The sequence below is a fragment of the Protopterus annectens genome, chromosome 7.part0 (genome assembly GCF_019279795.1).
Source record: "Protopterus annectens isolate FY-2018-M chromosome 7.part0, PAN1.0, whole genome shotgun sequence".
Classification (NCBI taxonomy): Eukaryota; Metazoa; Chordata; order Ceratodontiformes; family Protopteridae; genus Protopterus; species Protopterus annectens.
Window position 1 is genome coordinate 333,696,002 of NC_056739.1, and position 27,306 is coordinate 333,723,307.

Consider the following 27,306-nt stretch of genomic DNA (forward strand, 5'->3'; position numbering starts at 1 on the left):
TTTGTTGAATGTACTAAGAGAGAACAGAGTAATAAAAGATCTGTGTAAGTATCTCCAAGGGTGGTAAGACTGGCTGATTGCAGTTTATTTATTTTATCATTTTCTGTTGGAGAATGATTATTAACTAAAGTAAAGTAGTTCCAATTGGTATCTGAAACGGATTCCAAGTCAAGTTTAATAAGGTTATATATGTGAGATAAGATGTTTTTGGTAGGAGATTTATGTTGTATGGTTAAAATCATATATTGAATAATCTTGGGTAATGAGTTCTTCGTTGTAAAAGACATAGTATCGAATTTGTTTAAAATATATTTCCTTGCTTCATGTAAATCCAACCAAGAAAGTGATTCACATTCATATTTAAGTTTGTAAATAGATTTTAAGTCATTGTTTGACATCATGTGAAACCAAAATATTATTTTTTCTTTAAATGAGCACATTTTTGTATAATCAGAAGAAAATATAACACTGTGTGTGTAGGCTATTAAAATAAAAATAACCAGTCTTTAAAATTATTAAATTTAAACATGAAATTTCTGAAAGATTTCAATAAGAGAGTTGTATAATTTGATTTAAAATTCTGAGTGATTAAAAGTAATATATTCTTTTAAAACCCATATGAAAGTATTATTTAATAAGTGTGTTTTCTGGGATCTGTTGTTATTTATTGCTTTACAAACTAAAATTTCTACATTTTTATCCATTTGGCTGAATATGGTGAATCTATGAGGAGAGAAATAGTTTTAACCATTGATGAGATTGCATAAATTTCTAAGTTCGGGATAGCTATACCTCCATTATTCCAATTTTTCATATGAGTGGACCAAGCTTTTCTGGGTTTGGTCGGGTACCATAAAAATTTATGCATCATAGAATTGAATTTTTTTAATAATATAAGTAGGAGGGGATAAGGAAATGATTGAATAATATACAAAATTTGGGGTAGAAAGATCATCTTGATTATTCATAGTTTTTCATCCATTGAGAACGGGATCTTATTCCATTTTTGAATAAGGTTTTCTTTTACCTTTAGATTTTTGTTATAGTTTACTTGAATAATATCTTCAATAGTTTTAGTAATGACAATACCCAAATAACATGTTTCTTCCGATTGTGTTATGTATTTTTTTATAATCTTGTGCTTTATTATTAAAGAATAACCCTGATTTTTTTTGAAAATGTTCCATATCTGAGAATAATGCTCTGATGGAATTATTACCTTCTAATGTGACTAGGATATCATTAGCAAACATTTGTATTTTGGAGGATTAATTTGAGGTCATCTTGTACCCTTCAATTTCCTCATTATTTCTCATCAAGTTGTCCCAAGGCTCCATAATTAATGTAAATAATAAGGGAGATAATGGCCAACCTTGTTTGGTGCCTTTAATGAAATAGGGATATTTTGAGAAATATTTGTGCCTATTTTAATGAATGCTTGGCTACTTTGATATAATTGAGTTATTAAATTAACATAATTGTTTGAAAAGTTTAATCTCTCTAATAAAATAAATAAGTAGTCCCAATTAACTGAATCAAATGCACAGTTTATATCTAAGCTGATTAATGCTAGATTTTTATTTAAAGTTTTAAGTGATTCTATTAAAGATAGGGTTCTTTTAATATTATCATAAACATTTCTATTTATTGTGAAACCAGTTTGATCATCTTCTACTAAGATTTTTAAGTCTTTCTGCAAATATTGACATAAACATTTTATAGTCAACATTTAACAAAGAAATTGGTCTGTATGATGAGCAATGAATGTTATCTTTATTGGATTTCTGCACAGGAGTGATAAAAGTGTACTTCCATGAGGGTGGTATTATATTTACATTATGGGCAATACTGTATACTTTATGTAATAAATCTAGGGAATTTGAGGGTAAGACCTTATTAATTTCCGAGATAATGCCATTATTTCCTGGTGCTTTATTTAATTTAGCAATTTGTGTTTCAATTTCTTTAAAGGTAATGGGTTTACTTATAATATTAGTTTGTTAATTTGAAAGTCTATTATGAGTGTATTTATTAATAAAGGTTTTGGTTTCTTCATTAGAATCAATTGTCTTGGTGTGCTGATTTATATTAATTAAAAATTGTCTAAATTCAATTAAAATATTTTTCATATCTGAGTCTGTTCTTTTTTCTTAGGTGAATATATTTCATTTATATGATTAAATTTGGATGATCTTTTGGTTTTGTTGGCTAACGTGTTTAGTGATCGTGGATTAGTAGAAAATTGTATAAATTTTAAATTTTCTATAGCAATCATGGTTTTATGGTTTAATATCTCTAAATACTTATTGTTTAGTAAGTTTATTTATTTCTTTTTTTTTCATTGATATCAATAGCCCTCTCGATTGTGTTTTAAGATGTCTAATTTATTTTTATGTCAAGTAGTTGTTCATCCCAGCATTTCTTTTTTTTATAAAACCAATTGAAAATTCTTCCATAGAGATAGGCCTTAAGGGCATTTATTAACGCCATGGTCATACTAACTCGAAGAAAGGAAAAATCTCCCAAAACAATGGAACTGCAGCCAGTGCACACTTAAATTGCAGCAGCAGTGATTCCCATAAGAGACTTTTGTTCTGTGCTCTAGCACTATTTGAGTGCAGTACCTGTAAAATCAGCTACCTTAACTACGTCTGAAAAGTTCAGCCTAAAAATACAGGCTCTTCGTCTATCTAATTTTATTTTAATGAAGGACTATACTACCAAATGTGAGGTTTACTTTTTTTTCCAGCAGTCATGGTTCTTCCTTTTGACTGCTGTACCAAATGAATGGTACCCTTAAAATACTTTATGAATGCATTAGTAAATACATTACATTATTGTAGAGGCATTGGTACGCAATCAAAATCTGCACCTCAGTTTGTTTCACAAAAAAGGTAAATGGCTGAAATTCAAAAAATTGTAGAAGAAAAGCAAGATCTCCTTCTGCAGTCACTTAATGACAGGAAAAGTGAGTAAAATTTGAATAGTAGTACTGCTGGGGGAAAGGTGTGTGTGTATATGTATATGAAAACTGTTTTCTTTTGCAGTTGGTAACCAAAATCCTGCCATTAACTTCAGCTACACTCTTAGTAGTATTAAGGTTGGCTGGTATTAATAAAGGTTAGCAAGGGGGAATCTCGACTGCACACTATGTTTAGTTATTACTGGAGAGTTTTTGATTTGCTTTTCTTCCTAACTTATTTGTACCGATGCAGTTGTGAGGGCTCTGCTTTGTGTTTTTCAATTTTACACCTGTTTTTTTTTTTTCCTGTGCTTCCTGCCTTTACTCACTGCAAAATGCATTGTGAACTTTTTTCTGTGATGCAGGTTTGGGTGTTTTGAAAAGGCAGTTTGTACCTATAATTTTAGTGTGTGCCTCTGTTTTAGGAATCAATCTACTTGGTTTGCATTTGTCTTTGTTCCATTCCATGATAAAACGGTGCCTTGTTGATTTGATGTGTGTAATTTTATATTATATTGATTATAGTCCTGATAGTGCATCGGTTTGCATGCAGATTTGTGTTGGGAAAAAGTACATGTAATCAAATGTGTTTATCATACTTGTTTTTTTGCCAGTCGTCTAACTTTCTGTTAGTATCTGAATCACTGCAGATGTGTTTGTTAGTGGTATGTAAGGGAATTCTGTTTCTGTTACAGGTACTTTTGCAGAGTGCACTTCAGACAGTGATGTACAATATTGGATGCGCTACAACATATTCCTGTTACTTGAGGTTGGCACGTTCGGTGCCCTGGTGGAGCTCCTTAGCATGGAAATTGAGTAAGTCCTGCCTGGTTGGTTGTGCAGCAGATGCTGTCCAGGTGGCAAAGTCTGGAAAAATAGGAGCAATATTACATAAGATATGCTCACAGTATCTTAATGAATATAGTGTATTTGGTGGAGGCAGTGGTGGAAGAAATCTGAAGGCACAGTCTTGGTACCATTCCTACGTTGTGTTCTAGCCTGTGACTAAATCTTAAAGTGCTGGGAAAAGCTTCAGAATTACCATAGTAATTGTAAACTGCTTCTGAGTTTCAGAATTACCATAGTAATTGTAAACTGCTTCTGAAGTTTGATGCTTCTTCTTGATGTGAATTATTTGAGGATTGCTGTATTCTCTGATTGCTTCTGCAATATTGTTATTGTCTTACTGGAGTTTCTTCTTTCTCAGTAACAGTGCAGCCTGTAGTAGTGCTGTTCGGAAACCAGCGATCTCCTTAGCTGACAGTACAGACATAAGGTGAGTGTAGTTGAAGGGTCTTTTATTTGTATGCCATTGCTGCACACTTTCTGTACATGTATAGAAATGTATTTCTGTACATTTATGTATATATGTTTGTGCGTTTTTCTTTCAGACATATCTTAGTAAAGATGGTAAGAATCTTGTAATGTTAGAATAGTGGTGGTAGGAGTTGTATAATGAACTGGATTGATGGAACTGTTGGCTGTACCTTCCCAGTTCATGTCTAGTAAGGAAACAGCAGCTCATGATTTGTTAACAGTGGGAGCTGGCATTTCACAAAGGTGATGCTGTGTGTACAGGAAAGGGTAGTAGACTTCTATCACTTAATTGATATTGAACTTGCTTTATCTCATAGGATGCTGGTTTGATAATGTGGAGGTGAGTATTATCTTGCTTGAAGGTACCTGATAGTAACTATGGCTAATGGGGACTAAATAAATAATAAAACTGTCTGTGGGTTATTTTAGGTTACTGCAGTAGGTTCTGAAATCATGTGTTAAATTGTATAGTTTTTCACTAGTGTTAAATTACAGATGCAGAAAAACACTGATGCTTTGTTCCATGATTTCCAAATGTAATGTAGCAAATCTGTGTAGTAGCCATGATGCATATGATCACAAGTCCATCTTTTGTTTAGCGGATATTTTAATATTTTCAGAATTTTAACTTTTTTTTTTCATTTTGAATTGGGTAATCTGGCGAAGGTTTGAACTGAGTAATACATAAATCACCATTGAAGTAGCTTAAGCTATGTCGGTCTTTCCCCCTACACCAGCCATTTAATTTTGGGCACCTTCCATGTACTCCACTTGCCATGAGCTCGCTTGGAGCTCTGTTTGAAAGGCAGTCTGAGTGCAAACTTTCAGAGCTTTTTGACAATGAATAGAACACTTCAGTGGGCCCAGTGAATCTGTCACTCTGCTAACAATCCTTGTTCAAGAGATGGGCCGATAAGTCCCCACTTTTCTTTCAGAAAATTTTACTTTTCTTATGAAACAAAGGGATTTGGAATGTATTTGCATATTTGAAGGGTGGTGCTGTGTTGGTGTTTACATTCTTTGAGGAAACATTTTTGATAAAATGTATTCACGTTTTAAACGTTGTGCATTTGAGATGTGATTTTTTGTAGGATCATCATTTCTTAGGAGATTACTAGGCTATTGGACCTGGAGGTCATTTCAAGCTGGGCAGTTTCATCCTAATGTAATACCATAAAAATCTTCGTTAATACCCAAGATTGCATTTACTAATGACCGCCCATGTCCAGGAGGGCTGCGAGTGCTATTCCCAGTAAGAATGTATTATGCCCATTCCACTTGTCTAGATTCCTTTTGAACAGTGTTACAGAGGTGCTATGTTTCACATGAATAGGTAGCCTATTCCAAAGATGTGGCAGTGACTGGGAGATAAGTCTGTCCCTCCAGCATGTCCTATTCAATCATAGGCCATACTTGGGTCCCTTGTGGGGAATTGTCAGTGGTTTACTTAACTGAGAGCCTCTTGTCTTCCAGAAAGCTCCAAGACAGGAACACAGAAGTGATGAAATACATAGGTTTTGTTGATCCACTGTAATGCATTGCATCACATCTGCATTCCATTGTTTTTGTGTTTTCTATTAGTGGACCAACACAGCATGTTTTTTTTGTTTTCTTGTACGCTTTGTCACTTTACCAACTCACATAGGCTCCTCTACTTGCTTTTTTTTCACATCTTCTTCTTACTGATGGAGCAACCTTTGTTCTTCATGGTTGCACCTTCTCCATACATACATAAATAAACTTGTTAATGAGCCTTTTGGGGCCTGATCTTCTCTGAATTTGGTTTATTTTTCTGCTGATTGACTCTACATTGGGTGCTTGCTCCTCGCAACACCCATCTTTTCCCCAGAGTTCTTTTGGTATAACTTTCCAAGCCACCTAAGATTAGAGGATTTCCATGTCTTCTGCAGCTGTAGGGATGCCCTTAGTGGGCAATGGAGAGTCACTTTTGTTTGTGTCAGGGAAAGGGACTTGCTGGGATAAAGATGTGGAAATCAGGTCCAGTGTGACCAAGTATCAGACTTTTTTTGGGAGCTTGTGCTTAGACAAAGAAATTTGCAGTCTGCTGTTTTTATTTCCATGGATGAGCATATTTACTGTGGTTTGCTAAGGAAATGTTTCTTTATCTTCAGCTAAGAAAAGAAGAGGGTTTTCCTGTTTTGACAGGATTTTTCAGTCTGAAGAGAGGACATTGCAAGAGGAGGGTTGTACCTCAGGGATTTTCTTCTCAATCTAAGCATTCTGAGAAGTATAATCTAGCAGTAACCCACAGCTGAGCATTAATAATGTTGGATTTAGCCATGGTTGTCATGGTTTGGTCATGAGAGTGAAGCCAGAGTGACCAAACAAAGCCAACCATGGGTAAATCCAGCATTACCCACACCCAGCTATGGGTTATTAATGTTATACAATGACATTATTTAAGAAAAATGTCAATTACTTTTCTTAAATGTCCTTGTATAAGGGCAGCTTGTTGCTCTTCTGTGTTTTTCACTGGTATCCTGGCGCTTTCTTGATGTACTGTGCATGCATATAAGACTTTTGTTACCATGCTTAAGCAGTACATCAGTGATGTGGAAAGAAAACAATGGAGAAAGGAAGATCTGTTGCTTTTGTTTTTCTTTTAATAAAAAACTAAAAATGAAAGCTGGAACCATTCAGACTTGAGAGAGACAGGGTATAGAAAGTGCAAGGATAATCGGGTATGTTTCTCTAGATGTCCTTCAAGAATGCAACTGCAGTCCTGACATATGGGTTGTCCTGCCTCAGGCAGCCCTTCGGTCGGCCGGATTCCAAAGTCAGGGTCTGGCGTTGGCTGATGTCGCCTCCTCCCCGACGTCAGAGCGGCTGGGGTACAAAAGTATCAGCCGACACCATCTTCTCCAGTCTTTCTTGCCGTGCGGTGCCCGAAGCAGAAGCAGTTCGCAAGTGCCGGTCGGCCAGCTCCTGTGTTTTTAGATACCGAAGTCTTCAAAAAGCTAAGTACCCCGTTGGGGAACCTTTTCTTGCCTCAGCCGATGTCAGATAAAACTGCAAATGTTAATAATTGTTTGTCTTGTGGTAAACAAATACCTCATAAGGACTTCCATTCTTACTGCCTTCCTTGCCTCGGCCCAGACCACGATGGCTCGGCCTGTGCTGCCTGCGCTTGCTTCAATAAGCACACACTTAGGCGCCGGGCAGAATTTGCTGAAGATTTTTTTGGGGAAAATTTCTCTTGTACCATGCCGTCGGAAATACCGACAGCACATATCACCAAAAAACGGAAGGACCGGGACCAACATTCACGGCCCGCGACTTCCACCGACACCACCCCAAAGCCTACCGCGAGTGCATTGGTCTCTTCAGAGGCGGTAATTCAACCGCTCCAGGCCGATGACTCCGCTTTACCGCGCACTTCGGTCCCGGAGGCTACCCCAGTGCCGGTTGTTGATTTTCCTCCTGAAACCGAAGCCCAAGATTTGCCTGACGCCATACCGGTGGACAAAGTTACTCCAGCACGTGGGGCAGCTAGGCCTCCTGTGTCTATGCCCATCAAGGCCTACACACGTGCTAAGGCTGCCAGTCAGGCTAAGTCTCACCCTCCTAAATCTTTCTCACAGGGTTCCACTTCTGATAAACGGATCATGACTTTAGCTGCAGATCTAATTTCTTTAATCAGGGGCTCTCAGGCTCATCCAGAAAGGGGTTCTCAGCCGCCTTCAGACAAAAGGCCTAGGGTTGAGCAGGCAGATACCCTTTCCTCAGATGAAGCCTCTGGTGAGTCAGACCATTCAGATTCCCAGGAAGAATTCTTCCCGGCCTACGAGGATTCTGATGCTGAGGAATCCATTCCCTCTGCCTCTCCTCCTGAGGATATTTCTTTCGGGAAATTCTCCACTCCATGAGAGAACATTTTCAGTGGAAGGGCCAGGATTTCTCCGACTCCAGGAAAAGGCTTCGGACTTTCCTTAATTTACCCCAGCACAGGCCTTTAGCTATACCCCCAGTGTTAGATGTATTGGATGATGTGTACTCAGACTCGAGTACTTCTGATTCTCTACCTCCTGCTCCTGTCAAGCCAGACAGATATTACAGGGTTCCTGAAACTCATAAACATCTCTTTAAGGCCCACTCTGTTGATCTAGAAACCATTTCTCAGGGGCCCAAAGGAGTGGCCACTTCCATGGCCAAAAATCCTTTGCCCGCAGACAGGGAATCTAGGTCCCTGGAGAGGTGGGGTAAAAAAGTTTATACCTCAACCACCCTTGCCATGAGGGCACTTAACTGTCTTTTTCATATGTTCCAGTACCAGGATTTCTTGCTAGATGATTTGCAGAAAAAGGTAGCTTCTCCTGAGCCTTTAGATAGAAAGGCCTTGCAGGATTCGGTTCATAATACTCAGCAGGTTAGCAGTCATTTTCTTCAGTGTGGTTATGATGCATTGGAAGCTTCATGTAGGGCAGCTATGTCAGGGGCCGTCATACGTAGACATGCTTGGTTGAAAGAACAGACATTACCAGATCATGTTAAAGTAAAGCTTCTAGATGCTCCTCTGGAAAAACACAAGCTATTTGGTGATAATGTACAAGGTGTGTTGAAATCAATTGAGGAAAAGGCTAAATCAGTACAAACAGTCAAAGATTTCCTCCAGGTTCAGCCACCAAGGTTCAGCAGGAATTGGCCTTCGAAGAATTGGTCCTTTCCAGACACAGACAAGTTCCAAAGGGGAAAAAACAGGCATGCTCGAGGTAGAGGGCAATACCGAGGCTCCTACAGGGGCAACCAATGGCAACCAGCTAATCAGAGAAGTGGCGCAGGGACTTCTACTGCTCCACAGGGACAATCCCAATGACTTGACTTTGACACCGCCGACAAAGGCTCAAAGAGAAGCACCTTTAGGCGGAAAATTATCCTTATTCTCAAAAAATTGGCACGTTCTAACAAAGGACAAATGGATTTTGTACATAATAGACAAAGGATACAGGTTCCACTTCCATACCTTACCAACAAGGCAAGGCATGCCAAACCTGCCACAAAATCAAAGGGCAGAGGCACTCATACAAGTTTCAAAACTGCTACAAATCAAGGCAATAGAAAAAGTTCCTCCTCAGGAACAAGGCCAGGGATTCTATTCAAGACTGTTCCTTGTTCCAAGAAAAGAAAAGCAATGGAGACCTATACTGGACTTGTCCGCTCTAAACACTTTTCTCATTGTGCCAAAATTCAAAATGCTGATGTTACAGCAACTTCTTCCCATGCTGGGCAAGGGGTCTTGGCTGGTTACTCTGGACCTCAAGGAGGCATACCTGCATGTCCCAATCAGACACAGCTGCAGAAGATGCCTCAGATTTCTTGCAGGGTCAGAGCACTATCAATTCTCAGCATTGCCTTTTGGCTTATCTACTGCGCCCAGAGTATTCACGAAATGCCTGGCATCAGTAGTTGCACATTGCAGACTTCAGGGGATACAAATATACCCTTACCTAGACGATTGCCTTATACAAGCAGACAGCAAGCAAGCCTTGATAAGAAACTTGAACTATGTCATTCACTTACTACAGGCTTTGGGATACACAGTCAACAATCAAAAATCAAGACTACTGCCATCCCAACAAATATTTTTTCTGGGAGCCAAACTGGACACAAACTCACAAATGGCTTTCCTCACAGAAGAGAAATAGGAACAATTACCAGACTACTTCAAAAGCCTAGCAAAGCGCACCCAGATGACTGCAAGGAAAATCCTGCAGGCCCTGGGTTTCATGACATCTTGCATTCTTCTGATTCCACAGGCAAGACTACACATGAGAAAACTACCATGGTACCTAAAAAGTTTATGATCTCAACACAGCCACAACTTAGAAGCAATCATTCCACTCATTCCATGTCTACAAAAGGTTTGTGGTGGGCACAAGCAAGCCAGCTAAACAAAGGCATGTCTTTCAACAAACCTCAAGCAAGCCAAACCATTAGAACAGACTCCTCAGATCATGGATGGGGGGCGCACATGGAGGGCAGATGCATTCAAGGGCAATGGACACCATGGGAATTGCATCTGCACATCAATCAAAAAAAGATGTTGGCAGTGATTCATGCAATCGAGGCCTTCGGAAAATTTCTACAGCAAGGTCATCTGTTAATAAAGACAGACAACACCACTGTTATGTGGTACATAAACAAACAGGGAGGCACCCATTCCTACCCCCTCTGTAGACTAACGATGACTCTCTGGGAAAAGTCCCTGAAACTGAACATACAGTTGCAATCCCAGTTTGTTCCAGGCAAGGACAATGTTCTGGCGAACAGTCTGAGCAGAAACATTATGGACCCGCACGAATGGATGTTGCATCCAGACATTTTTTCACAAATAACTCATACATGGGGAAGGCCGGACATAGATCTCTTTGCCTCACACCTCAATCATCAGCTGAAGAAGTTCTGCTCAAGGACACACCATCCTCAAGCCTGGAGAATGGATGCTGTCTCCTTCAGCTGGAATTCTCTAACAATCTATGCATTCCCACCTCTACCATTAATGACCAAGGTGTTGCTGAAGATCAAGGCAGAACAACCGAAAGGCATTTTGATAGCTCCAGACTGGCCAAGACAGCACTGGTATCCATTAATAAGGAGCATAACTCGTACCAAGCCATGGCCCCTGCCTCAATGGCCTCTGCTTATAACTCAGCACAATTACAGGACTGTTCATCCCAACCTGCAAACATTGCAACTGGCAGCTTGGAGGGTTCCATGATTTCTCCCTATATCTCTCTCTCCGAAAAAGTTCAAGAGATCTTACTGGAAGCACGCAGGCCTTCCATCAGAAAAACTTATTCAGCCAAATGGAAGAGATTCAACATCTGGAATGCCAACAAGGGTCAGGATGCATCAGTAATGAGCATCCCTCAGATATTAGAATACTTGGCAGAAATGCTTCACAATGGCCTTTCATATTCTTCCATAAAAATACACGCATCAGCAATTTCAGCAATATACAACTGTGATCCACCTGTGTTTTCACATCCTTTGCTAAGACAGTTTCTAAGAGGGATTAAGAATATCAAACCCCCAAGAAAACCACCAGTGCCTGCATGGGACCTCAACTTCGTCTTGGAAAAATTAACTCTTCCTCCTTTTGAGCCAGCAGCATCTTCAGAATTGCAATTTCTATCCTGGAAGACAGTTCTCCTGTTGGCAATTACTTCAGCAAGAAGAGTCTCGGACATACAAGCCCTCATGGCAGTACCTCCATTTCTCATTTTCCATCAGGACAGAGTCTCTTTAAGAACCAATCCTTCATTCATGCCAAAAGTGATATCCAGGGTTTCTCTAAATCAAGCAATACACCTGCCTACTTTCTTTCCCAATCCTCAAAATAAAGGAGAAAATCTTCTGCACACTTTGGACATTCACAGACAATTGCGCTACTACTTGGACAGAACAAAGGCCAACAGAAAGTCTGACCAACTGTTTGTAGCTTACGCTGCTGGAGTACAAGGAAAGGTAATTTCCAAACAAACAATTTCAAAATGGATTGGAAACTGCATCAGATTCTGCTACTCTTTCCATGGAAAAAGTGTACCAGCCAATATCAGGCCACACTCCACCAGAGCTACAGCCACCTCCACAGCCTTTCTAAGAGGGGTGGCTACAAAGGACATTCTAGAAGCTGCTACATGGAGCTCCGTGCATACATTTTCCAAACACTACAACCTGCCTTTATATTCCAGATCCCGAGCAGGCTTTGCTTCTGCAGTCCTGCAGGGCATTTTAGCTACACCATCCTTATCTTAGATCCTACCAACCCCAGCTTGGCTGTGGTATTCAACCCATATGTCAGGACTGCAGTTGCATTCTTGAAGGACATAGTACAGTTTTGTACCTACCATAAATGTAGATGTCCGATAGATATGCAACTGCAGTCAGGTTTTCCCTCCCTCCTACCCCTCTGTAATCCTTTTTGTTGGGTCCACTGCCCCCTTTTCAAATTAGCTGGGGATATCTGTTATGGTGTATCTGTTTATTACTGTTGTGCATGTATGGAATTTTTTATCCATGCTCTAAATTTAGCCTTCCTTGGAGGGCACCTGGCATCTGGGGCAAGAAACACTGGAGAAGATGGCGTCTGCTGATGCTTTTGTACCCCAGCCGCTCTGGCGCCGGGGAGGAGGCGACATCAGCCGACGCCGGACCCAGACTTTGGAATCCGGCCAACCGAAGGGCTGCCTGAGGCAGGACAACCCATATGTCAGGACTGCAGTTGCATATCTATCGGACATCTACATTTATGGTAGGTACAAAACTGTGCTTTTTGCATAATATATCTGATTATCATTATATTTTCTTTGCCCCTGATGAAAATTTGGAATTTTGCCGACACCTTCAAGTCGATAACTTCAAAACTTGGCTTGCCGTACCATGCAAAACCTTTCATTACAGACAGTGGCAAAAAATCTATAGCTTCTGCTTACTTGTTTCCAAGCCTGCTCCATTAAGCTCTCATTTTTACAAACATTTAAAACACACAATTATCAAAAATAGATCAATATTACAACAAAATGTTTAAATTTGTTAGGAATATATCTAACAAGTCATATCACTGAACAGTTCTTAAACAACTTAACTGGTTAGAACTTCCCAGCATATCTCTCCCATAATTAACAGTTGCACACAACATACTATATTAACCTGATAAATATAATTCTGTAAGAAACATTAACCAATGGTACTCTTGTAATACACAACGGTGCTGCAAGTACAGATGATTGGTGGTTTTCATTGAGGGGTGATTGTGACACATTAGGAGGGTGGTGAACCTCCGAGAGAAAGTTATCAACTGAAAGTAGGCTATTTTAGCAGGGAATAGAATTATCTTATGAATGGAAAAAGGTCTGGACAACCGAACTTTTTTCATTGGTGCATGCTTGATTCACAGTGGGCATGCTGGTTGGGCTTAACTAATCAGTGCGCTTGTTTTGGAATGTTAATGGCTGGTCATAGTATAATATCAGATTTCCCTGCTGAAGAGATTTTTGACTGGCATTTTATCTAACATGAAAGGTTTTTCAGTTGTACCAGAATGAGATGTCTATGGCACAGAAAATGTGCTGTGACTTGTTGCAGATGCTGAAGGCTGCTCCTATTCCTCCTGTATTGCTCACTTTAATGAAGGCTTTTCTGACTGGCTCCAGCTTAGCCAGTTGTCAGCCTCTTACTCCCAAGAGATCTGGCAAGGTTGTACATGGTGCCCCAGGCACACAAGTACCTGTTTTCTAACCCTAAAGCCAGATCAATCAGTGATCCCTGTTTTTAAGTCTGCTATTACAAAACAGTTACTGCTAATAACTTCATCCTTTTGACAAAGCTGGGGAAAGCAAATGGATATGTTGAGGAAGAAAATTTATTCTAGTACTTAAACTTTCAGTATTTAAACTCTCAAGTTCTTGTATCTTTTGAAAACATGTGTAAGCCAATAGTTTACCTTTCTTTTGAGGTAAAGAATTCATTAAACATATTTTGTGCCAGCGGTTTCTACAGCGACTAAGCATACTTTAGTGTGCTTATGCTGCTGCTGCTGATCAGTCAGTTTTGGAGTTTTTGCTTGTCTTCATTCTATAAAACTTCCTTATATTTTTAATTCTTCAATAGAATGAGACTCTGTTTAGCTCTCCTGCAGCTGTGAAGTGCTTAAGAAGTATGACAAAAGAAGTGAAACTAATTCAAGGAATCATTTTTTCAACCCTCCTTATTCAGAACAAATACATTTTCCCTCTGGCTCCTTCCCCATTAAGCAATGCAAACTGCAAGCAGTCTGATTAGGGTTTTAAAAAATAATGGAAAGGAGGATCAATAACAAAGGAACAGACACTAAGAGCCAAGGGGAGTCCTTAACTCGGCATAACTACCTGTTCAGCTTTCCACAACTTTTCTATGTCTTTACATCTTAATCATGCCTATTGGTATCCGATTGTTTCAGCCATTTGGGTTCTGAATGTAATCCATTAAGGATGCACTTGGCAATGGGAATCCCCTGCTTTCCATGCATTTCCCTCTTACCAAGGAACCAGATTCCTCTATTTCCTCCCACTATAAACAAAATGCTGTTTCTGTGAGTCATTGAACAAATGTTTCTTAGTCGCTTATGCATTGGTTATTTTTCAAAAATGTTTCTATTTCCCACATGAAAAAGGTCTTGGATGTCATTGCTGGAGTTTTCTGGCCTAAACCTTTTTGTCATGATTCCAAAGATATGGATGTTAACACTGCATTATCTTGTACCTTTGTTTCTTCTTTTAGCTTTCTCGATAAAGTTGGATTTAAGACACTTTTATATTCCTTTGGCAATCCATTTCACGCATTTCTTCAGATTTTTTTTAGTCTGGCTTATGTTGTCAGTTATCTATTTTACTCTTTGGACTCTCCACTGCACAATAGGTATTCACAAAATGACTAGCTCCAGTTACTGGTTATTGCTAACTTCAAGGCATTCACATTTTCCATACTAGCATGACTGTATTGTATTTTCAGACTCTTGAAGACTGTGATACAGTTCCAAGGTACAGTAGGAAACAACAAAAACAGCCACAGGATTAAATGCCAGTATGGTACGCATGAGCTGTAAAAGCAATTGGTGCTTTCTTCTCTGAGGATAAATGTCACCAGCGTTAAAGCACCCAAGGAAACTTTATTGAAGTGGATGGATAGGTGGTCTTGAATTGTAAAAAGCACTGAAATATAGAGCCGACACTCCACAGGTGTATAACCACACGGCCATTTATTACACCAAAATCGCAATAAAAACATAAAACGCTTAACGATTCACTGCATTTTTCATCATAAATACAGACTTCATCAGTGAAAAAAATACATAACTATAAATCCCCCATTTTATACTCTACCCAATTCAAAAACATTCAATGAGAGCAGTTCCCCCTTAAAACTCATGAATAAACATGAACATAATCGTCACACAATAAAAGGCTTATATCTATAAAAATAGTCAACACAGACCTTAAAATATCATCATCCTGCAAGTAAAAAATGTTAAGTAGTGTGTGTGTGTGTGTGTGTGTGTGTGTGTGTGTGTGTGTGTGTGTGTGTGTGTGTGTGTGTATATATATATATATATATATATATATATATATATATATATATATATAAAAAATCTTAATTTATCAAATACAAATAGCTGTCATTAAACAATTGCACCATCTAGTGGCCATTTACAAAAATGTTTAATAGAAATTCATTCATTAACACATAACAGCTGTATTTAAATCACTTAAATGTTTCATAAAATGCTTTACTAAAAACATTGGTCCAAACTTAGTTAATAATTGACTAAAAGCTTTTTTTTCTAGAAGCAACTGTATTGTTTTTTAAAAAGCAAATGTATTGTTTTTTTTAAAAAACTTAATTATAATCTTGCTAACCTAAGTTTTATAATGGGTGCTAAGGAAATTGCATCATTAATCCCGGGACACTTATTGGCCTCTAGGACTATTTGCCAATATAGATTCCGATACTCTATCTTAGTTTCCCACATGCCACCCCTCACATTTTTTACTATTTCCTCCATTACAAAAAAAATTATATTTCGCCAAGGCACAAAGCTGTATTATATCTATATAAAGCATTGTTTTCTTTCCTTTTCGTAATGGCATTCGTATGTTCATAGATCCTCTTTCTTAACTTCCTTTCCGTTTTTCCAATGTTGCAAACGTTGAAAGTCTCACAAATAATATATACCACCCCCTGGGTATCACAAGTACTTATGTCCTACCCACTGCGTGTCTATCTCTTGATTCATTATATACACTCTCTGCATTGACCGCAAATGGGCACTGATTACACATCCCACATCGATATGTTCCTTTCATTTTCCCAATTTTCCTGTTTTTGTCACCCTGGAATTCTAATAAGTACTTAATGTGCCTTCTTCTATAAATACATTTTAATGGCTCATTAAAATTTAAGTTAAGGTCAGATAAACTTCCAAATTTTTTCCACTCCTTTTCAAAAATATTCCAAATGACACCCGAATCCCCACAAAAATCTGAAGTAAATGCACCTTCATACCGTGCTCCCTCATTTAATGTATTTTCCAATGGAGTACCAGTCTTTCTGTTGTTAACAGAGGTCATCTCACTACTGCCTAGAATTGGGGCAAAGCTGTCCTTTCAATCTACCGTAACCTCTTCTCTCACCTTAGTCAACAATTCAATTGGGTAGCCCCTCTCCAAAAACATATTCATTAAATATTCACACTCTTCATAAAAATAACATTCATTAGAGGTTATTCTACTTATTCTTACAAATTGCCCTTTAGCAATACTTTTTTTCTGGTAAAAGGGGTGACCACTACTATAGTGAAGGAAATAATTTGAATATATTTTAGACTTAAACATAGCCACATCTTTGTATACATTCACATCTAAATAATTCATCTCATTATTTTTAATCTCATGGGTAAATCGCAGGAAATGGGTGGTACTATCAATGTATTCTAAAAACTCATTTAAACCTTTCTATAGTGTCATGCCAAAGTAGAACTTTATTGTTCAAGAAGCAATTATGTAAAACCAAACAACTACTATATTGACTATTAAAAATGTTTTCTTTCCCATGTGGACAAAACTAAATTTGCATACAAGGGGGCGCACCAAGTGCCCATGACTAAACCACTTTTCTGGTGAAAAAATTCACCTTGAAAGAAAATGTATTTTTCAAAACAATTTCCATTAAAGTTAAGGATATATATAGGTCATTGTCTTATATCAAACCCGAAAACCTTAAAGCATCCTCAAACCATGAAAGACCAACGTCTTTGGGTATAGATCCAAATAGGTCCACCATATCTCTAGTTATGAGTATAATACTTTCATGGAATATTTCCTGTTTAGTGTTTTTCAAAAATCCCAGGAGCCTTTTAAAAAGGCTTCCCCCCACCCATCATTAATGTTTTCAATTTCACATCAGGAGCTATATTGGCAAATAGTTCTAGAGGGCAGTAAGTGTCCCGGGATTAATGATGCAGATGTTCATTGTGTTACACTGCTGCAGTCATCACACTTGGGTTATCCTGCCGTCAGGCGGTCCCGCAGTCGGCCAGAGTTCCAAAGTCTTGGTCCAGTGTCGGTTGCTGCCGCGTCTTCACTGACGTCAGTGCGCCAGGGGTATACAAGAGGCATCCGATGCCATTTTCTTAAGTCTTTCTTGCCACGTGGTGCCCAAAGCAGAAGCAGTTCACAAGTGCCGGTCGGCCGACTCCTGAGATTTTCAAATCGAATTTTAGACCGAAGTCTTCAATAAAGCTAAGTACCCCATTGGGGAACCATTTCTTGCCTCAGGCCGATGTCAGAAAAAGTTAACAATTGCATTTCTTGTGGGAAGTAAATACCTCATAAGGACTTTCATTCTTATTATATTCCTTGCCTAGGTCCAGACCACGACGTCACAGGTTGTCGATTTTGTGCTAGGTTTAATAAACAAACTATTAAACCGGTTTGATTTCGCCTGACATTATTTTGGTAGGAAATTTAATTATACTATGCCGTCGGAGCAACCGATGACCGGAATGCATAAAAAATGCAAGGATAAGGACAGGCAGCCGAGACCCAAACCAGACTCCGACGCCTCTGCTGGGCCAGTCGCCGGTTTTCAGTGAGGCGCCTACGCAGCCCCTGATGACCGCTGATTTAAAACCTCAGATGGCTTCCGATTTGCAAGCAGAGATTACTAGGCATCCACGGCCTATATCTTTAGCCCCTTCCGACTCCAGGGTTGAAGGAGATTCCGGTGCAGTTGAAACGACCTTCAGTTGCAGAAGGTGTCTTCAGACCGACTACACTCACTATTAAATCCTATGCTAAGCTGAAAACTCCTTTAAAAGCAAAAAAGACTGTACAGCAGTCTCCAGTACAAGGCCCCATGCCTAAGAAACAGATGCTTAAGATGACTGAAGATTTAATTACCCTAATCAGGGGTTCCCATCCCCCTCCTGATAAAAGGCCAAGACAGGAGAAGGATTACGCTTCCTCTGACCAGGTTTCTATTTCCTCTGATTCTTCTGAGGAACAGGAATACTCTTTTTTCCCCCCTTATGAAGACTCTGATGCTGAAGAGTCTATTCCTTCAGCATCTCCCCCAGAAGACTACTCTTTTGGGGAAACTTTACATATCATGAGGGAACTTCCACTGGGAAAGCCAGGATTACTCTGATTCTAAGAAAAGGCTCCGAGTTCCTTTTACTACCCCAGCACAGACCACTTGCTATCCCACCCATGTTAGACATTGTGGATGATGTTTATTCAGAATCTAGCCTTAACCCAGGCTCTCTACCACCTCCTGCACCAGCCAAACCAGACAGATACTACAGAGTCCCTGACTCACACAAATTCCTATATAAAAGCCCTGTTGCTGACTTAGGAACCATTTCCCAGGGTCCCAAAGGGGTTAAAGCCTCTATTGCTAAAAATCCTGTACCCTCTGAAAGGGATTCCATAGCACTAGACAGATGGGGAAAGAAAGTATATACCTCAGCTACTCTAGCTATGAGGGCCTTAAATTGCCAGTTTCACATGCTGAAATATCAGCAATACCTGATGTCTCAATTAAAACAAAAAATGATCACACATTCAGAGCAGCCTGATTACAAGGAAATGCAAGATTTGTTGCATGCAGCTGAACAAGTGGGAAAACATGCTTTGCAATGTGGATTTGATTCATTGGAGGCTTCCTATAGAGCAGCAGTGACAGGGTCTGTCATACGTAGGTATGCTTGGTTAAAAGAACAAACTTTACCTGATCATGTTAAAGCAAAGTTATTGGATGCACCTTTACAGCAGGATGTTTTATTTGGTGTAAAAGCAGAAGAGGTTTTAAAGAAAATGGAGGATAAGGCAAAATCTATGCAGACGGTCAAGGATTTTTTACAGGTCCAACCCCCTCGTTTCAGCAGAAATTGGCCAACCAAAAACTGGTCCTTTCCAGCTTCTGACAGACCACAGAGGGGCAAATACAGACACCCAAGGGGTAGAGGTCAGTCACAAGGCCCCTTACAAGCCTCGACAATGGGGTACTACAACCCAGAAAGGAGGAGAAGACCGGTCCCAAGCTATCGGAAGACAAACACAATGACTTACCCCTCAGACTGCCAAGCAAATCCCTCTTGGCAGCTCCCTTGGGAGGAAAATTAGCACTTTCTGCAGACAACTGGCACATCATCACAAAAGACAAATGGGTCCTAAATATTGTTTCACAAGGACACAGATTCCACTTTCACACTTTACCAAGGATAAAAGGAATGCCAAACCTGCCACCAAATCAATGGGCAGAGGCTCAAAAACAAATTACAGCTCTCATGGACATGAGAGCCATTCAACAGGTACCTACACAGGAGTAAGGACAAGGATTTTGCTCAAGACTCTTTGTAGTCCCCCGAAAGGACAAAGCCTGGAGACCCATTCTGGACCTCTCAATTCTAAACACTTATCTGCAAGTACCCAAATTCAAGATGCTAACACTACAGCAACTTCTTCCCATGCCTGGCAAGAAGGCTTGGCTAGTAACAGATCTCAAGGAGGCATACCTGCATGTCCCTATCAGACAAAATTGCAGAAGATACCTCCGATTTATTGCAGGTTCAACTCATTACCAATGCTCTGCACTGCCCTTTGGCTTATCTACTGCGCACAGGGTCTTCACAAAATGCCTGGCACCAGTAATCGCATACTGCAGACAAAGAGGAATTTAAATATATCCATACCTGGACGACTGCCTTATTCAAGCAGAAAGCAAGGACATTTTTTTAAAGCATCTGTCATTTGTCAAACACCTATTAGGTTGCCTAGGGTACACAGTAAATGAAAAGAAATCAAAACTAGTGCCCTCACAAGACATAATATTCCTGGGTGCCTGCTTAAATACAACTGCCCAGATGGCTTATCTCACACCAGACAAGCAAGCACAACTGACTCAATACTTCAAAATGATGGCAACAAAGACCCAACTCCCTGCAAAAAAAATTCTTTAGGCCTTGGGATTCATGGCATCTTGCATACTAATACCATTTGCAAAACTGCATATGAGGAAATTACAATGGTATCTGAAAAGCATATGGACTCAACACAGCCACAGCTTGGAAACAATAATTCCACTCATTCCCTGCCTTCAACAGGAGTTTCTGTGGTGGGCTCAGGCATGTCACCTCAACAAGGGTCAGCCTTTTACCTTACCCACAGCCAGGCAAACTATAACAACAGATGCATCGGATTATGCCTGGGGAACACACATGGCAGGACAGTGTATTCAGGGCAAATGGTCTGCTGACCAAAGGCATCTAGATATCAATCAAAAAGAGATGCCAGCTGTACAAAATGCCCTAACAGCTTTCAAGGACCTCCTACATCCAGGACAACAACTAATAAAGACGGACAACACCACAGTGATGTGGTACATAAGCAAGCAAGGGGGCACACACTCCTACCCCCTATGCAGGCAAGCAATGACCTTGTGGAACGCAGCACTGACCTACCAAGTTAAACTACAAGCACAATTCCTGCCAGGAAAGAAAAACACATTGGCAGACTATCTAAGCAGAAACATCATAGATCCTCACGAGTGGAAACTAGATCCACAAGTATTCGCAATGGTAACTCAAAAATGGGGGAGCCCAGGCATAGATCTCTTTGCTTCCCCCCAAAACTACCAACTATGAAAATTTTGCACAAGGACATACCACACACTAGCTTGGAAAGTGGACGCCCTCTCATTCAGTTGGAAAACATTGACAGTGTATGCCTTTCCTCCACTGCCTCTTCTGGCAAAGGTGCTGCTGAAAGCCAGATTAGAGAGGCCACAAATGATACTCATTGCTCCAGACTGGCCACGCCAGCACTGGTATCCAATACTAAGGAACATGGCTCAAGGCCCACCATGGATTTTACCTACAATTCCTCACCTGCTCACTCAGCAAAACAATCAGATTCTACACAGCCAGCTCAAGACTTTAAATCTGGCTGCATGGCAAATTGCCTAAACAGCCAGTCAACGCTTCTCTCTAAAGCTGTGATGGATGTCATTCTGGAGGCCAGGAGGCCCAGCACCAGTTAAGTGTATTCAGACAAATGGAAAAGATTCTGCGCCTGGAACCAGGCTAAAGGCCAAAATCCACTTGTTCCAAATATTCTTGAGATTCTACAATATTTAACTGAGATGTTGCACAAAGGACTTTCTTTTTCATCTATTAAGATCCACGCCTCAGCGATTTCAGCTCACTACAACACGGATCCTCCTATATTTTCACATCCACTACTAAGACAGTACCTCAGAGGGGGCTAAGAACATAAGACCACCTTGGAGTGCACCAACACCAACTTGGGATCTCAACTTTGTTCTGGAAAAACTTACACTGCCGCCCTTTGAACCAGCTTTCACAGCTGATCTACAGTTTCTATCATGGAAACCTTCCCTGCTGCTAGCAATAACTTCAGCACGAAGAGTCTCAGAGCTACAGGCCCTAATGGCAGTGGAGCCTTTCATAATTTTTCATCAAGACAGAGTCGCTTTATGAACTAACCCTTCCTTTATGCCAAAGGTGGTATCCAGTGTGGCCCTAAACCAAACCATTCATTTGCCCACCTTTTTCCCAAACCCCCAGAACAAAGGAGAAAGGCCCCTACACTCTTTGGACATTCACAGGCAATTACGTATCTACTTGGATAAAACTAAGGCTTTCAGAAAATCTGACCAGCTCTTTGTATCCTATGCTGCAGGATCACAAGGAAAAGCCATCTCAAAACAGACCATTTCAAAATGGATAGGACATTGTATCCGTTTCTGCTACACACATCATGGGAAACCTGTACCTGCTAACATTGGGTCCCATTCCACCAGGGCTACAGCTACATCAACAGCCTTTCTCAGAGGGGTACCAACCAAGGATATTTTGGAGGCTGCAACTTGGAGTTCAGTGCACACCTTCACCAAGCATGATCACTTACCTCTCTACTCTAAAACCAGAGCTAACTTTGCCACTGCAGTTCTGCAGGGCCTACTAGCTTCTCCAAACCCTGTTTAGTTCCACTGCCATCCGTAGCTTTGGGATTCAACCCAAGTGTGATGACTGCAGCAGTGTAACACGAACATAGTACAGTTTTGTACCTACCATAAATGTAGATGTTAGAGTGTTCACACTGCTGCAGTCCAGGTTACCCTCCCTCCATCCCCTCTGACCTAGCTGAACATTTCTATACCTTTCTATCTTGTACAACCTTTTTGGTGTATTTGCTTGTAACTGAAGGTATTCCTTTTATTTCCTTTACATGTTTAATTAGCAATATGTATTGCCTACCTACTTGGGGGCACCTGACATCTGGGGCAAGAAAAACTGAAGAAAATGGCGTCGGATGCCTCTTATATACCCCTGGCGCACTGACGTCAGGGAAGAAGTGACCGTAACCGACGCCGGACCAAGACTTTGGAACTCTGGCCAACTGCAGGAATGCCTGACGGCAGGATAACCCAAGTGTGATGACTGCAGCAGTGTGAACACTCGAACATCTACATTTATGGTAGGTACAAAACTGTACTTTTCCCTAGCACCTGTAATTTCAGTCTAGCTTTTTATGAAACATGTAAGTGATTTAAATACAGCTGTTAGGTGATGATATTTTAAGGTCTGGGTTGACTATTTCTAGAGATATAAGCCTTTTATTGTGACGATTATGCTCATGTTTATTCATGAGTTTTAAAGGTGTGTAAAGGGGGAATTGCTCTCATTGGATGTTTTTGAATTGGGTAGAGTATAAAATGGGGGATTTAAAGGTATATATTTTATCTAATTCTATATTTATGACTAAAAACGCGGTGAATTGCTAAGCATTTTGTTTTTATTGTGATTTTGGTGTAATAAACGGCTGTGTGGTTATACACCTGTGGACTGTTGGCTCTATATTTCAGTGCTTTTTATGGTTTATTAGTTCACTTTTGCACTAAGAAGTCTGCACTTATTTTTGGTTTTGGTCTTGAATTGTGGTCTTCCAGACAAGTAGAGATGTATCAGCTGTTCTTCACAGTCAAGCTCAAGTATCTGTAAGATAGTTCCTTAGGATTCTGCTGTACACGGTTGTCAGTAATAATTCATACTGCCCTTTTCCAGACTACACATGAGGAAAATGCAATGGTACTTAAGATCAGTCTAGATTCTATATAAACAGCCTTGGACATTTCATATTCTAGTTATATGAGGTTTTCAAGCAATGAGATTTCATGGTGTGTAGATTGGATAACTTGCAGTCCAGGTTTTCTCATCTCTTCAACCACCGGCAGCCCCCCCCCCCCCCAAAAAAAAAATCAGTAATCACTAACATTTCAGACCTGGAGTTGAGAATGTTTCGTAAGGGATAAAAGTGCAAGCTATGTGGAATCCTGTAGACAGAAGCATATAAATGTCAAAGAGAAAAATGTTGGCAGTAATCATTGTGTTGAAGTCCTTGAATCATCTGTGGTGCAATGGACATCTGCAAGTGTATACAAACCAACATCACGGTGCTGTGGCAAATAAACAGAGGTACCAGAGCTTATCTTTACAGACTGGTTGTGATAGCCCAGGAGGTAGCAATTCATCTCAGTCGGACTCCTTCATACATTGCATCACAGCAAAACTTTATTGCAGGTGAGCTTAGCAAGACCAAAGTAGATTCTTGTGAATGGAAACGTCTTGGTGTCTTCCAAGAATTGATTCAGCTGTTGGGAACACCATGCAGATATCTTTGCCTAGTTTGAGAACCGATCAAAATTCTGTTCCAGGATTCCTTGTAGACAGGCCTGGAAGAGATATGCATTCTCATTTCCATGGGTGGGAGTATCCTTGTATGCTTTTTCACCCTCTCCACTGTTAACTGGGGTTCTTTTAAAGATTCAGGAGGACTCCAAAAGTTGTGGGAAGTTGACTCCCATTTGGCAAAGGCAGCAGTGGTTCTCCTTTTTTAAATTTGGCCAAGTGTGAATGATTACTACAAGCTTCCCCCGCATACTGGCTTTACTTGCATAAGATAGGTGGAGTTTGCTATACAAGTCTGAGCTCTTCAGCTAGTTGCCTGGATGATTGAATTTTGATACATTTTAGACGACTTTTTGTGAGGATGTGCAGCAAGTATAAAGGACGAAAGAACCTGACACAAAAAAGTCATACTTTTGTAAGTGAAAAAGATTTTCTAGTTTGTGCCAATCAAAGAACCAGGATCTTTTTCAGGGATGGCTGCCTGAGATTCATTATTTGTGCGTGTTACTGTCCCGTGGTGTGTTGTACCCTCAAGGTACATTTGACAGTCATTTCTGCTTGTTCACCTTTGGACCCCCCCCCGTAATAATGCTCAATATAAAGCTTTTGAAAGGGGTTTCACATACCTAGGAAATGGGAGACTAACTTGGAGTATTAATTTTGTGATTGTAAAGATTATTCTGTCTCCTTTTGAACTGGCTTTTCATGCTGATTTGAGGTTCTTAACATGGATTACTGTTCTCATTACTCTGACACTTTTAGAACAGTATTGGAGTCTCCAACATTTATGGTGAATCAGTCCTACTTTATTTTTCTCAAGGACATGGTTTCTTTGAGAACAAATCCTACCTGTATGCTTGCAATCTTGATTCACTTTAAGCCAGACTATTACTATCCCCATTTTTATTTTTCCTGAACCAAAAAAACAAGGAGAGATGATTCCTTCCCTTGCTGGATGTGGAGAGGCAGCCTAGATACTATCGAGACAAAACTCTTAACATTCAGGAAAGCTGACAAACTGTCTGGTATGAATGTAAAGGTGACAGCGTTGACTACAGCTGGTTGCATCATGCCATTGCTTTTTGTTATAATCACTAGAATAAACCAATTCCAGAAGGATTATCCATACTGATTATTGTTTCCAGCAATTTATATATAGCACTTTTTATTGCCTGCTTCATAGTTTTTAGTGCATTTTATTGCTATTAACTAATCTGCATGGGTAACTGATTTGTTTGCAGTTAAAAACATTCTGTAGAGTCTCTTTGCTCCATTATCTGTTTAAAAACTTTCATTTTGTGGTTCACTGCTGTCATAAAGATTTCTGTAGTGTTTACTGTCTAAAGAGTGTAGGCTAATAGCTTTAGTATTGGTCCCCACCCTCCCTCCCTGTTGGTGTCTTGTTATACTTGGTGGCTTTGCAGTTGCCAGCCACTACTGTAAGTTTGATCTGGGACACTCCTCTCAGTCTAGTATCATTAGCTCATTCTAGCTAATACAGAGAGAACATCTGAGAAGGTCTCCTGTTCCTCCTTTCTCCCTTTCTAAAAAAAAATGCCTGAATCTCCTTGTGTTCTGACTGTGCTTCTCAAACATTTTGGAAATATAGAGTATATTTTAGAGCATTTATTATAACTGTATTTGACTTAATATTGCTACAACTCAAGTGCTCTAGGTTGCACTGCATCTGAGTTGTTTGTGCGTTTTAGCTGCTTTACTGTGTGTGTGTGTGTGTGTGTGTGTGTGTGTGTGTGTGTGTGTGTGTGTATATATATGTATAGACTTCTCTGTATATGTAGACTAGCTACTTATTCTGCTGTATTACTGCCTCTTAAATCGTTTTTTAGTTGTGCACTTGCCTTGTTTCATTTAAAAAGTTTTAAATTGCTAATTTTGTAGAGTTTTAATTGCATTTACTGTTTAGGACTACACACTCAAGTGTGTTAGCCTTTTCTGTGTTTATTTACTGTATTATTGCATTGTTTAGCCTGTTTTAATCAAATAAAAAATACTATCTTGTTTGCTCGTTTCCCACCTTTCCTAGCCAGTCCAGATCCCAGGCTTTGCTTGTCACAGAGATATCCAGACCTTGCTGTGGTAGAGGGAAGTCCTTCTCCTTACCAGTGGGAGTGGTGGGCATTGTACTGCCTATCTAACACTAGAGGAGTGGTTTCCAGCTCTGAAATTGCAATTTCTATTAGCTTTTTTGGGCTGATTTCTATCCCTTTCAACTTTCTGGCTTAAAACACGTGTGTTTGCACATTTTTTCGCATTGTGCAGCACCGCAAGGATACAGTTAAACTATTCCAGGTGCCAGAAAGTCTGCTCTTCAAATTTTCCCTTAGAACTAGCTGGTTTCTCAATAGTAGCACTAAAATATGAACCCCTGTGACTAGCACTTAATTTAGAACCTGCTGGAAAGCACCAGGAAGCCTGAAACTGATACAAGCACTCAGTTCTCCTTGTCAATAAGGAGAAATTAATCATAGGCACTAAACGGCCTATAATTGCAAAGTACCTTGCAGTGGTAAGGGAAAACTGCTCTTATACTTTACAAAAAAAAGCACCTAAACGGGCATGTCAAAGGGGCAGCTTCCGGTGATTTCTCCTGTCCACCTGGTGAATCTGGGCATACTGGGGCAATGCGGCAACTGCCTCATGTACACAGACAACCCTCTCCTCCTACCACCCAACACTACAACCTGCGAGATATACACTTACATAGCCAGACTGGAAGCAAAGCTTTCTCCGGCCAGTATTGTGCTAGGTAATCAAGAGGAGAAGGTTAACACCTGCACTACACCTCAAGCAACTCATAGCCCTAGAAAACCCACACATAGCAACACTAAACCCACATATGCAGAGGCCCTTAACATTAACCTGCCCAAGCAACAAGGATCTCCGAAGCTGAAATGTAAACAAACACCAGTCACAACCAAAGTGACACACAGCTCACAACACCAGTGTGCCACCCAACAACAGCCCCTAAGGCAAGACAATGTACCCAACACTTTAGTCATAGGTGACTCTATAGTCAGGCACACTGATGTCCCACTCACCAGGCTGAACAAGGAGAAAATTACAGTCAGCTGCCTGTCGGGTGCCAGGATCCGCCACATAACGCATGCACTCTCCACAACAAATACAAATACGACTCTGTCATTGTCCATGCTGGAGTGAATGACTTGAGATGTACCACCCTGGACTACATGAAAAGAGACCTGGAAGAGCTCTCGGATCATGTGGCTCAGGCAGGTATGAC

At 40.1% G+C, this 27,306-nt stretch overlaps 1 protein-coding gene across 1 annotated transcript in view; it reads left to right on the plus strand.

The window, feature by feature from the left end:
* The window catches only part of STRIP1 (striatin interacting protein 1), a gene marked incomplete in the record, with an annotated part of 820,756 nt that overhangs the window by 160,407 nt on the left and 633,043 nt on the right, over positions 1–27,306 (plus strand). Inside the window, 2 exon segments of the mRNA XM_044076197.1 lie at positions 3,658–3,778; positions 4,170–4,238. Coding sequence (XP_043932132.1) covers positions 3,658–3,778; positions 4,170–4,238 — 190 coding nt within the window.